At 36.1% G+C, this 12728-nt stretch overlaps 2 protein-coding genes and 1 pseudogene across 3 annotated transcripts; 2 read left to right on the forward strand and 1 right to left on the reverse strand.

The window, feature by feature from the left end:
• Positions 1-977: 977 nt before the first annotated feature.
• Positions 978-3446, forward strand: LOC137813618 (Pentatricopeptide repeat (PPR) superfamily protein). Its single transcript, XM_068615969.2, has one exon. The coding sequence runs from the start codon at positions 1300-1302 to the stop codon at positions 3154-3156; it is 1857 nt and encodes a 618-aa protein (XP_068472070.1). The 5' UTR covers positions 978-1299; the 3' UTR covers positions 3157-3446.
• A 1905-nt stretch (positions 3447-5351) lies between these two features.
• LOC137813620 (transmembrane epididymal protein (DUF716)) lies at positions 5352-7091 on the forward strand. The gene has a single exon (XM_068615970.1). It carries the CDS (start codon positions 5826-5828, stop codon positions 6711-6713), a length of 888 nt encoding a protein of 295 aa, XP_068472071.1. The 5' UTR covers positions 5352-5825; the 3' UTR covers positions 6714-7091.
• Positions 7092-7332: 241 nt separating this feature from the next.
• On the reverse strand, positions 7333-10762 carry LOC137813619 (uncharacterized; annotated as a pseudogene). Its single transcript, XR_016515772.1, has 6 exons — positions 10649-10762; positions 9510-9598; positions 8855-9298; positions 8618-8753; positions 8280-8366; positions 7333-8160 (listed from the first exon to the last, which is right to left on the reverse strand). The product of XR_016515772.1 is annotated as an uncharacterized LOC137813619 (transcript).
• Between the last annotated feature and the right edge of the window lie 1966 nt (positions 10763-12728).

Here is a 12728-nt window from a genome sequence, read left to right on the forward strand (position 1 = left end):
AAATTTGTAAACTTACATTTTACAGCTTTAAAATAATTTCTAAATTTTTTTTCAACTATCACTTCACTCACAAATTTCAATAAATCATCGTCACAAAGTCAATCTATTATCCTTCACTTCAAACAACGTCACATATCATTTCTAATCCTGACAAATTCACTCCCTCCCCTCCTCACAAATTCCCTCCTCAATCCAAACACAACATAAGGTTTTTTTTTGTATTGAATAGTGGGAGTGTGAGGATTTGAGAGAATGGATGTGTGATGATTTGAGAGGAAATCTGTTTGGATTGAGATATGTTAGAGTGGATTTATGAAAAAATTTATTGAAGTTTATGAGTGATGCGATGATTGTGAGATTTTTTTATTTTTTTTAAAGGTATAAAATGTAATATTACAAATTTACCCTTATCTTTAAGAAAATAGAATAATCAAATATTAGGTATTTTTGTGTAAATTTAGATAAATTAAAATTATTAGTAGTATAATCTGATATAGTTCAATAATTAATTTCTTAAAAAAATACGAGTTACTTGGGGAAAAAATAATTGACATGTAAAATTTTTGAATATATATAAAAATTGTAGAAATAAATAATTTAAATATTCATAAATTTCAAAATTGTAATTAAAAAATACTTTTGTATTAAATATAAATAGTATTATTATATTTACAATAATTATTATTCTATAATTTGTTTATATTTATAATAATTATTATTATATAATTTGTTTATTATAAATAAGTATATATTTTTCATTAAAATTTTATTTTATTATTAATTATTATTATTTTCATTATATTAAAATATTTGTATTAGTTAAATTTATTTAATAAGAATAAATTAAGAAATATCTCATGATTTCTTTTCATTTTAAAAAATGAGATATTTACTGTTCACACTAATCTTTTTCTCCTTTTTTTCCTTATAAATAATACATCCACATAAGAAAAAAAAAAAACTCTTCTTCAATTCAATTCAAAGAACCTCGTACATCCCTTCAAATCCTTACAAACACGACGTAGAAGCAATACAAGTAAGGTAGGTTTGGTCCTTGTTTTCTCCTGGGCTCTTTGTTCTCTCTCTTATTGGAAGTAGTTTCTGTATGAGTTTGGTTCCCGTGGCAAAGGATTCTACTGTTAATCATTCATTGTTTCTCATCCATATCTCTCTTCCTTCACAAGAATCAATCATGTGCATTTCAATTTCTATATTACAGCCATGCCTTCCTTCCTCGTCAGTTTAATGCCCAACCCTTCATCACAATTTTGAGTTTCCACTCACCTTTCATCACCCATTATGAAATTCCTTAAAATCTTCAAATCCAAACACGTCAATCTCCGAACTTTCAATTCCCTCTCCCAACCCATCACCGTCCCACCAATCACCGAATCTGAACTCCTAAATTCCATCGAATCTTCTAACTGGCATTTCATCAAACAGGCTGCCCCACACTACACTCCCTCTATTCTCTCTTCCACTCTAACCTCCCTCCGCAACAACCCTCAACTCGTCCTTCAGTTTCTCTCCCATCTCAACACCCACCCTCATTCCCTCGACTTAACCACCTCTTCCCTGGCTGCTTGCATCCTCTGTCGCCTCCCATCTCCCAAACCCTCCATTAACCTCTTACAGCGCCTCATTCTATCTTCCACTCTCACCAACACAACAATTTTCCATGAGTTGGCACTGTCCCGCGACCGCGTGGATGCCAAGAGTAGTCTCATCTTTGACCTTCTGGTCAGGGCCTATTGTGAACTCAAGAAGCCCAATGAGGCGTTGGAGTGTTTCTACTTGATGAAGGAAAAGGGTGTTGAGCCCAACATTGAGACTTGCAATCAGATGTTGAGTCTGTTTTTGAAACTGAACAGGACTCAGATGGCTTGGGTTTTGTATGCTGAGATGTTTAGGATGAATATAAGATCTAGTGTATACACTTTTAACATCATGGTTAATGTGTTGTGTAAAGAAGGGAAATTGAAGAAGGCAAATGAGTTTATTGGGCACATGGAGGCTCTTGGGGTGAAGCCTAATGTTGTCACCTATAACACTGTTATTCATGGACACTGTGTGAGAGGGAAGTTCCAGAGGGCCCGTGTGATCTTTCAAACAATGAAAGATAAAGGTCTTGAGCCTGATTGCTATACATATAATTCTTTCATATCTGGGCTGTGTAAAGAACGAAGACTTGAGGAGGCGTCTGGTTTACTTTGTAAAATGCTAGAAATTGGCTTGCTTCCAAATGCAGTAACATATAATGCTTTGATTGATGGGTATTGCAACAAAGGGGATCTGGATAAGGCTTTTGCCTACAGGGATGAGATGATAAGTAAAGGTGTAACGACATCTCTGGTTACCTACAATTTGTTTATCCATGCACTGTTTATGGAAGGAAGGATGGGGGAGGCTGATAATATGGTACAAGAAATGCAAGAAAAAGGCATGAAACCTGATGCTGTTACGTATAACATATTGATTAATGGTTATTGCAGATGCGGGGATGCAAAGAGAGCCTTCAGCCTTCTTGATGAAATGGTGGGAAAAGGGATTCAGCCAACTTTGGTCACATATACATCACTTATATATGTTCTGGGTAAAAGGAATAGAATGAAAGAAGCAGATGCCTTGTTTATTAAGATTCAACAAGAAGGTCTTTTGCTAGATACTGTAATGTTTAACGCGTTGATCGATGGTCACTGTGCAAATGGTAATATTGATCGTGCATTTCAGCTCTTGGAACAGATGGATAACATGAAGGTTCTTCCTGATGAAATCACTTATAACACCTTGATGCAAGGATACTGCAGAGAGGGGAAAGTGGAGGAAGCTAGGCAACTTCTTGATAAGATGAAGAGAAGGGGGATCAAACCTGATCACATTAGTTACAACACACTCATTAGCGGTTACAGTAAAAGAGGTGATATGAAGGATGCTTTTAGAGTTCGCGATGAAATGATGACTACAGGATTTGATCCTACAATTCTCACTTACAATGCTCTTATACAAGGTTTGTGCAAAAATCGGGAAGGTGAGCATGCTGAAGAGCTCCTCAAAGAAATGGTAAGTAAAGGCATTACTCCTGACGACACCACCTACCTATCTATAATTGAAGCGATGGAGAAAGTTGATGATCTGGAGGAAAATGATGATAAATGAATTGAAGAAGAAAATGGTATTTCACGGGTTCGTGTGAACTTCTCGCATTGGAGTTTGGACACAAGCATCTCAACATTCCTTGTTCTAAAAGCTGCATCAACATTCCATGTGTATGAGTAACAAGTAACTGAAGTTCTTGAAATACTGTAATTTTCCTTAGTTCACTTCTTTTGTAGCAAGAGTATAACTTTTTACTTCATTAGTTGTATTAATTTTGTACCATATGGTTTACAAAATGTTTATTGATGTTTTTGTTTGAAAAATAAAATAATAGCTAATGATTGAATTTGATGGTCTTTGGTACAGAGTTATGCAGGAAGACTGTTGTGACAGCCAAAATATTTATTGCATTTTAAAAAAATAAACAATAATTGCTTTAAATAATTTCAAGTCTTTTACTTTTGGTGTTTTGTTTTCTGGTCATAATCTCATTCTTTGCACTGTATTTTAGCTAATGTGTTTTCTTCTTATAATTCTTTTACAGTGTTTGTATATACGGCATCAATGGTAGTTGTATGTATATAGCTATGGGAAAGAGTTTTCTGCTACAATTAATAAATTTTAATCTTCAAAATATATCCTCAGCCTGTTGGTCCTTGTGCGCTTGTATGACACAGGATGGTATATTAGTTCATTGTTTATATAGAGAAAATTTGCTTATCATCTGGTTGATTGAATAAGTCGGTTTTTAATGTTTGATGAAAGTATGTTTTCTGTTTTCTCTTTTTTCTTTGTCCAATTATTATATGACGAATTTGGTTGGACAAGTTTATCTCTAAGCACTTTAAGTAGACAAAATTAAGAAGAGAATTGAAATTAGCCTTTTTATAAATTAAAATTACCATATGCTTTAGATAATTTCTATATCATTCTCTTCTCAACTTATTATGTATTTATTATTAGATGAATATGATATAGAAGAGACTTACAATATCGAATCTCATTCAATATTACAAAATAACGATAATTAATGAAAGTATATAATTGACAACCACCATCGATCTTTTCTGGTGTCGATGCTGAACTTTTTTATTTGAAAATGCACATAAGTTTCTCGTAATAGGTTGCCATTGCAAGTAACTTCTAAAGCTAAACTTTCCAAGAATTATTATTGTGTCTATAGTCTATAGTATATAGATGAAAGTGGAAGTACATGTCTGCTAGTGGAGATCCTCCATTGGCCAAGGGAGTTTTCTCTTTGTCTCATTATGAAATCGTGTTTTAACTTCTAACTTCCTATTTCATAAATGTAACTTTTGCTGAGTCAAACACCAAAACTTGAAAACTACAATTAGAATAGAAAGGAGGATGGGTGATCAATGACCAGTGCTTTGCCAAATTGTATCTCTCAAATGCATTCTATCTTTTCATTTTCATTTTCTTATTCTTTTTTTTTCATTTTCCAAACAGCATTGAAAATTTTCACCAAGTGATAAATACAATTCATGCTTTAATGTCATTGATATTGAGGGTTCTTACAGGCTGTTTAAAGTAACCCATAATTCACTTATACTTGTTAATGGATGAATTATTTTAGTATTTATTTGAAATTTTAGTTCATCACGATTCAAAACCTCGTGCATTTTCTCATTTGGATTTTTACTTGATTACATGTCTTTACTAACATGTTTGGAAACACGTTAAGAAGGAATGAATCACGAATGAGATGTAGAAGAAATCACATCTGAAAAGTAAAATAAACACAAAAGTATGACTTGTTTATGTGCTCAATGATAGCTTACAAGCCTCAAATTCATATTAATCATGGAATCACCTCGACCTGTTTAACACCGTTGCTTCATCTACATCTACCATTCTATATTTTAGTGTTGTACTTGTACATGTATTTGCACGTATAGTATAGTGCTTCCAAATCTTATTTTTTCTGTTGCTAAATTAACCTGTATAATTTGCTATACGAAATATGATTTGGTATCTATCTCTAAAGAGAGAAATTAACTTTTCCGGAGTGGTCCATGTATCTGGATTATTAATACAAATCAATTATATTACGTACACGGTACGTGGAAGTAAAATAATATTCTCATGACCTTATCTCTTTCACTGTCATATACTTTTTTCGTTTGCTTTTACATGAATTTGATCTAATAGAAAACCAGCTTCTTTTAATGAGTGGGAACATATTGCTTGCCACATGAATTTATTGGAGAGTTTCACTCTCCACTCCCTGAAGGGACACATTTGTATGTATCATTCAATGCAAAAAGGCAAAACCACTATCGCCAGGGCTAGTTTTCAGTTTCACTACGAAGACAAGTTTGTATTTGATGATTGCTGTTATATTTGGCGTTTTTGGTAGTGGAGTTATCTGTTATCCTCCAAACTCTAACGTGGATTTCAAATTATTAGAGTGCAAACAGTTCTGAAGAAAACAACACGTTACACGTCCCTCAACTTTTACTTGGATTTTAATCTCAAATCAAGTGCTGTCCCCATTTTCATCTTCTTTCGTGATGTTGCTCATAGTTTTTTTTCCGTTTGTGGAAACACATGCAACATGCACTTAGTCAAATGCTTGGACCAATCATGTGTCACATAAAGCACTTTATTTCGTGCATGCACCATATTTGCTATGGCTTCATGTATTTAAATGAAAGAATTGAGCTCAAAAGTGGTTGCCTTCTGAAGAGAAACGAAAATTATCATTCATGGGCTCATTTGCAGGACACATAGTGCAAGGATCAGCTCTGGCCCTTCTTGGATTATGGCACGCCATCAACACCATCAGATCTTACCTTGTGAAGGGCCCTGCCAACTTCACTGTTAGATTCTGGTACCAGTTTAATACCCCTCACTCCAGACTCAAACACTTGGAGCTTGTCTCCATTTTATCCTTTTCCATCCTTGCAATATTCATGCAAATTCTAGACTTCCCTCATTTCCACTATGCTTTTAAGCTTGATAACTTTGAGCATGCAACTATGTTCGTACACCTTGCTTTGTTTGCTGGTTTCTCCCTCTGCACTGAGTTGACTGATTCCCTTGACCTATTTTCTGGCTTTGTTGGGATACTTGTATCCTCAGTGTTCAGTCAAGAACTGTTCCTTCTCCATTTTCACTCCACAGACCATGTTGGACTTGAAGGCCATTACCACTGGCTGCTGCAGCTCATAGTGCTTGTCTCACTAGTAGCAGCTTTGGCTGCAACTATTTTTCCTAACAATTTCAATGCGGCTCTTGTGCTTTCTATTTCAGTCATCTTCCAAGGATGCTGGTTTATAAACATGGGGTTTATGCTATGGATTCCAGCTTTAGTGCCTGAAGGATGTGTAATGAATTTGACCAAGGCAGGTGGCCATGATGATATCATTGGAGCAGTTACTTGTGGCTCCAAAGAGGCCGATTTTAGGGCCAGGGGCTTGGCCAATTTACAGTTCAGTTGGATCCTTTCTGCAATTCTGATATTTGCAGGAATCATTTGCTTGAAACTTGCTAGAAAATGTACCATTACAACAAACCGATTGGAATATGAGAGAATTCAAAGTAAAGGTGCAGACTCAGCTTTGGCCACTGAAGGTTTGAAGCAGGGCAGATAATCTACCACAGTTTGCTAAACAGGCCTGGTGCTTTCCATTTTAAGGTCTCAAGTGTATATGAGACCTGAGATATGCAATGAAATAAGCCATAGTATATGTTATTATAGACCAAGTTTAGATTGATGTCCAACAATCTGTTGGGTTTCATAACCTGTGAGGACATCTTCAGCAAGCTATATGATGTTGGTAGTGTCGATTAAGTTCCTGGTATGTCTATGTACCCTATTTCACTAAATCTAAGAAACATAATATCTCCAGATCTTGATTGCTTCATAAATTCCTTAAACTTCGAACAACGGACTGTGGTATTGGACTACTGAATTGTAAGAACTGGGTAGAGTTGATAAATATAAAAAAACCTTGATGTTTTTATTTTGATCTCCTGTTGCAAAATTTCTGATTTTCATTTGTCTCTTCAATTCTTTATGATATATAGTATTTAAAAATGCAGTAACTCAATTTTCCAAATTGACAAAATGAAAGCGTACCAATAAAATTGTTAAACTGATTTCTTAATGCGCAGAAAACTCTTAATAGGGACTCGCGTGTCCAAAAACATAATCTCCATATATTCCACCTAGTTTTTATGGCAGAAACCAGACAAAATTGTGCACAAGTCTTAGTTTTCAAATAAAAATTCATCTGATAAATAATTAAGTTCTGCATGGTGAAGACTTGAAGAGAGATGCAATCTATTTTTCTATTAAGACAATAAATACATGAATCAAAATGAACTTTATGAGATTCTCACTCAGACTCTTCCAAAGATGCTTCAATTCAGAGAATAAGAAATTCTACAGCAGTCTCAATAAGAAGCCCATTCGTGATGGCTGCAATCTGGAAAATCTCAGTTGAAGCATTACTTGTTGAAGATGCGGCTGGTAGCAACATCAAATTAGTAGCAAAATCTCCATTGCCTTTGAACAACATTGGTTCCAACATCAAATCGGTTCACCAATCTCAAATGCGCATAAAAATTCAGATTTGTCCCACCAGTAACAAAGAAACCAAGTAGAATTTAAGTCCACAAACAAGATTCCAAATTCCAATCCAACATGAACAGTTGTCCAAAGAAGAACAAGACAATAGTGTAATCGAAATGATTGCGCAACCAAGTATAGATAAATATGGTAGTCATTAAAAGAGAAAGTGGAAGAAACCATTACAAAAGAAAATTATAAGCATTAATTCCTAAAAATATTTAGAGCATGCAAGTAACACCACTAGGCAAGTAGTCCAAATCACTGGCAGACGATTGTGTGTTTATTCCCTCCTAGCACCAATAACATGGACCAGAAATGTCGTCCCCTGATATAACTTCACAGATGCATGCATCATTTTTTTTATCCTGTTCCTTCTACTAAAGTTTTCCCAACCCTTCATACATATTCGATATCACTTTTCCTGTCACTACTAAATAGTCTTGCAATTTGTTTCCTTGAATGGCCTGTTGCGACAATGAAAGTACACAGCCATAATTTCAAAATTCTCAGGACAACCCCATTAATACACATAAATCCCCAACATATAGTTGTAAGAAGTGATAAGTAACTATTAGAATTATACCTTACGCTGGCAGTGTTGGCAACATTTAAGGGTAACCTTTTCAGGAAAACTAAAGGAAAAATCTTGAGTGGATATTCCTGGAATATGCTGCAATATAAAGGAATCAAATCAAGCCAAAAGTGAAAAAGTACAATAATATAGGCGGAAAGATTAAAAGGGCTTACAAAACAAACCAAAGGGAATTTAATTAGCAAGGGGAAGGAGAAGGAGGGAAAAAAAGACTTCAAGCAAATTGGCTTACTCATCAAACAGTGCTTTGATGTCTAAAAAACCAATAGCTACGTACACTTTAAAAGAACAGAACTAGAACAAACAAGATTAAAGTTCTAAGTTCTAACCAATTCGTTGGGTCTACTTCTGTAGTATTTTGCTTCAAAAAAGTTATTCTCAGGCTGAATGAACACGTTTCTGGATCAAATTCATCGTCTTTGAGAGGGTTTTCAGTCTGAGGGAAGAAACTTGATGCGGTGTCCCCTAAACAAGATAAATGAGTAGGTAACGGCTGATTCTTGCACTCATATTATGGCATCTGAAAAAAACAAAAACTAGTTTTCAACATGAAGTTGGAAACTTACTACAGCAATCTTTGCGATAACTTTGACTCGTGTATCCCACAGGACCAACACTGTTTTCTTCACTCTCGTCTTCCATTCCATCTCTGTTCTCATCATCATCAAGATCACTATCCTCCTTGTTGTCATCATAATCCTGATCTTGGCTGTCTTCCTCGTCATCTATGTCACAGTCTTCAGCTTGTTCCTCCTGTGTTATCGCCTTCTCTTCAACTTCTTGTGTTGCTGCTTTCTCTTCTTCATCCTCCTCCTCCTCCATCTTTACCAAAATTTTCTCACACTGTTTTGATGTTTCATGGATTATGACCCTGAACTCATTAAGCCTGCCATATCTAAATACCAGAAAAAACGTGTTTTAACATGCCACACTCTCTCACTACGCGTTTTAACATCCTCAGGAATCCTTCCCTGTAACCCTTGAAACTTCAGAAAAGCTTTTGGAATAAGCTGCAATTTGAGACATTATAATACTTTGCAGTGTTTGGAATCAAAACTGCATTTGTATGTTACACTACAAAAGCAATATAGAGATAGCTACATTGTTATAACTCTTATTGTTTTCAGTAAATTTAACTATCCATACTATGCATTACAATATTTTGAGTAGTAATATCAGGACATTAATATTATCGATGCATAAAGTATATGAAGAAACTACCATTCTTTCGTAGTGTTGATCTTGAAGGAAGACAAGTCTGGGTACTTCTCGGCACCAGTCATCGAGCTATCCAAAATTATTGTCAAGTTCTGAAAAATTTAGCCTAGTCTTGGTAATTAAAACAATTAAATTTTGTTAGGAGAGAGAATTAGAGTTCCCAATTGGAACTGTACAGCGAGAAGAAAAAAAAAGAAAAAACTACGGTTGATAAACTAACCTCGGGCCAATCCGTCATTATTTATTTAGGCATTTCGGATGAATTTTTTAAACTCGTCAATCAACATTGGTTCGATCTGTGTAACCTATCAATCCATCAAGTCGCATGAGGGATGAGAGAGGCCAACCCATCTACCTTTATTTATAATACTTTTGAACATGGACATCATGCTTTTAAAATTAAAATTGGTGGTTGTCAATATTTTATATGAAACTTTATTTAGATTAATTTTTTTATATCATTTGATTTATTGAAATTGTAGTGGCCAAAAGTGCTCGGGACCTCGGTCCAAGCAATTAGGTCAGCTCAGGTTTTGGGCAAGTATGGACTCAAAGGGTGGGCCATGAGCTCGGTCCAGATGCTGGGAGACAGCTTGAAAAAAGATAATTAAAATAGAAGGAATACTCTGATTGCTTATGATACATACGCTAGTTAAATACCAATAAAAGTTGTTGAGAATAAAGTAGTTAGCACCCGAGAATAAAGGTGCATATGAACAGAATGTTTTATTGTTGTTAAGCACCCGAGAATAAAGGTGCACGTAAGCAATATGTTTTTCTGTTATGATTATATGTTTTTTGTTGAGATTATATTCTCCCTATTGAAATCTCCCTCTATTGATATTGGAGAAAATCGTTGAAGGGATATCTATAAAAGGGGTTTGAGGCCCCTAGTAAAGGTATGTTGTTTCTGAATACTTGAGACTGAAACTAATTTGATATTTTTGAATGCTTTTAGTGACTTGATCGTCGGAGTGTGATCAACAAGTAGAGCCCCCTTTGTCCCAGTGGAGCGGCATCTCGGAGCACCAAGTACCTCAAAGCACTAGTTGGAGATAGATCAAAGGAGCAACCTGCACATTCAATCCGTCGGAGGTCAACCAGCGAGAACATTTGGCGCCCACCGTGGGGCCTGATAAAACCTGATCATCCACATTTACTACTGAGCCTTCTGATGTGATGAGGAACACGAGGTAAGGGCTGCTAGGATCTGAAGGAAGCAATGCCCCCACCGTACAACAACTCATGGAGGCCATTGTTAGAATATATGGCCTTAAACGAGAGGGGGGGTGAATTGTTTAAGAGGGGTTTTTAAAAACTTTTTCAGCTTGAACAAAATCCTTTGTGTGAATCCAGATCAGAATTTCAGTTAGCCAAGAATTTAAGCACAAAACAGCAAAGCACCAGAAAACAATCGGTTGTTTCTACGAAACAATCGGTTGTCAGTAAAGCAATAACAACTGAATTTAAATGAGTTCAAGGGAAGAAAGAGATACACCAACAGTTTATATTGGTTCACTTTTAAACCAAGAGCTACATCCAGTCCCCAGAAGCCACTGGGTAATCCACTAAGCAATCAAAACAGATTACACACAAACCACCAAAGTAGTGACCTTGAACCCTTCAAGAAACACACTCACTTTGGCACAACACACACCAAAAATGTTGATCTTGACCACCTCAAGAGCACACAACACTCCGTGGCAACAACACCAAAAATTACAGAAGATTCAAAACAAATTACACTTGTTTACAGAACAATCTGAAATCAATACAGATGCAATCTTATTCCACTCTTTCTTGAGAAAACCCAAAGCTTGATGTGAATGTTCAAAACTTGAAAACAATCTTTCTCACAACTGAAAAACTCAAATCTGTTTTTTCTTATTTGTTTTAAAACATAAACAAATCATTTATACTTTTCAAAGATTGGTCAAAGCATTTAATAGAGGAGCGTATTCAGTTGGAAATCATTTAAAGCACATTCAACCACCAAAACATAATTCTGTTAGGATTTTCAAAGAAAAAATCGATTGAAACCACGAAACAATTGATTGTTTTGGTTTGACAACAAGTCAACCAACCAAAACAGTTTTCAACCTTTTCAAAAACACCTAAGAATAAAACAATCGGTTGTTTCGACAAAACAACAGGTTTTTTTCACTTAGTTTGAAAAACACTTAATTTCAAAAAGGTTTTAAAAACACATTAGCTTTAGATTCAACAAAGAGTGAATTACACTTTTAAACTACCCAGATCCTACCCTAAACACAGCAGCAACTCCAGCCTTGCATCAAACACATTGGATTTGAATTCTTCAAAGCCCTTGATCACTCTTGATCAATAGCCATGAGGGCCCTCCAAGAGGCGAACGAAGAATATCGAAGAGAGCAAGAGCGAGTCCAAGAGGAAACCAAGGTGGAGCAGAAGCGGCTACGAGCAGAAGCCCAAGCTGAGGAAGAGCTCTTGCAAGATCGTCTAATGGAAGAAATCGAGGCCTCCCAGACAGTTATGGAAGAACACACACAAACTAATGAGGAGTTGTGCAAAACCAATGAGGAATTACTGAAGAGCCTACACCGACGTTCCACCAGGGAACGTTCTCCGAGCTTGTCAACCAGGGATGACCCCAAGCCATTTTCGCAACAAATCGATGAACCCGTGCCACCTCATTATATCACACCTAAAATTTCTCTTTTCTCTAGCGTACAAGATCTTGAAAATCATCTCACGACATTCAAGGCTCAAATGATCATCTCTGGAAGTTCGGATGCCATCCGATGTAAGATGTTCATGGGTACTTTTACACGTACAACCCTCTAATGGTTTAGTAGAATTCTAGATGGCCACATCACTTTTTTCCCCTAGTTCTCCAGGTTGTTTAGAGAACATTCTTGGCCAACAAGGTCAAACCCCCGAAATAGTACGACCTTTTCAGCATCAGACAAAGGGAGGGAGAGGCACTGAAAGACTATCTGAATAGGTTCTGTGTGGTCACAGTGAGACTTCAAACACACGATGAATAGATGATGGTCACCGCCTTCATACAAGGAATGGCGGCAGGACCGTTTAGCGATTCGTTAATTAGGAATCCAGCAGAGAAATTCTCCGAGGTACGTGAACAAGTTGTCGCTCACATCAAGGCCGAAGAGGCCATGCTCAAGAAGAATGGCAGTTCGCGCTCAAAGCAACCTAGGCCCAAGGAGAGCAATCGAGATCGAT

The sequence above is a fragment of the Phaseolus vulgaris genome, chromosome 1 (assembly GCF_051622355.1).
Source record: "Phaseolus vulgaris cultivar YP4 chromosome 1, ASM5162235v1, whole genome shotgun sequence".
NCBI classification, from domain to species: domain Eukaryota; kingdom Viridiplantae; phylum Streptophyta; class Magnoliopsida; order Fabales; family Fabaceae; genus Phaseolus; species Phaseolus vulgaris.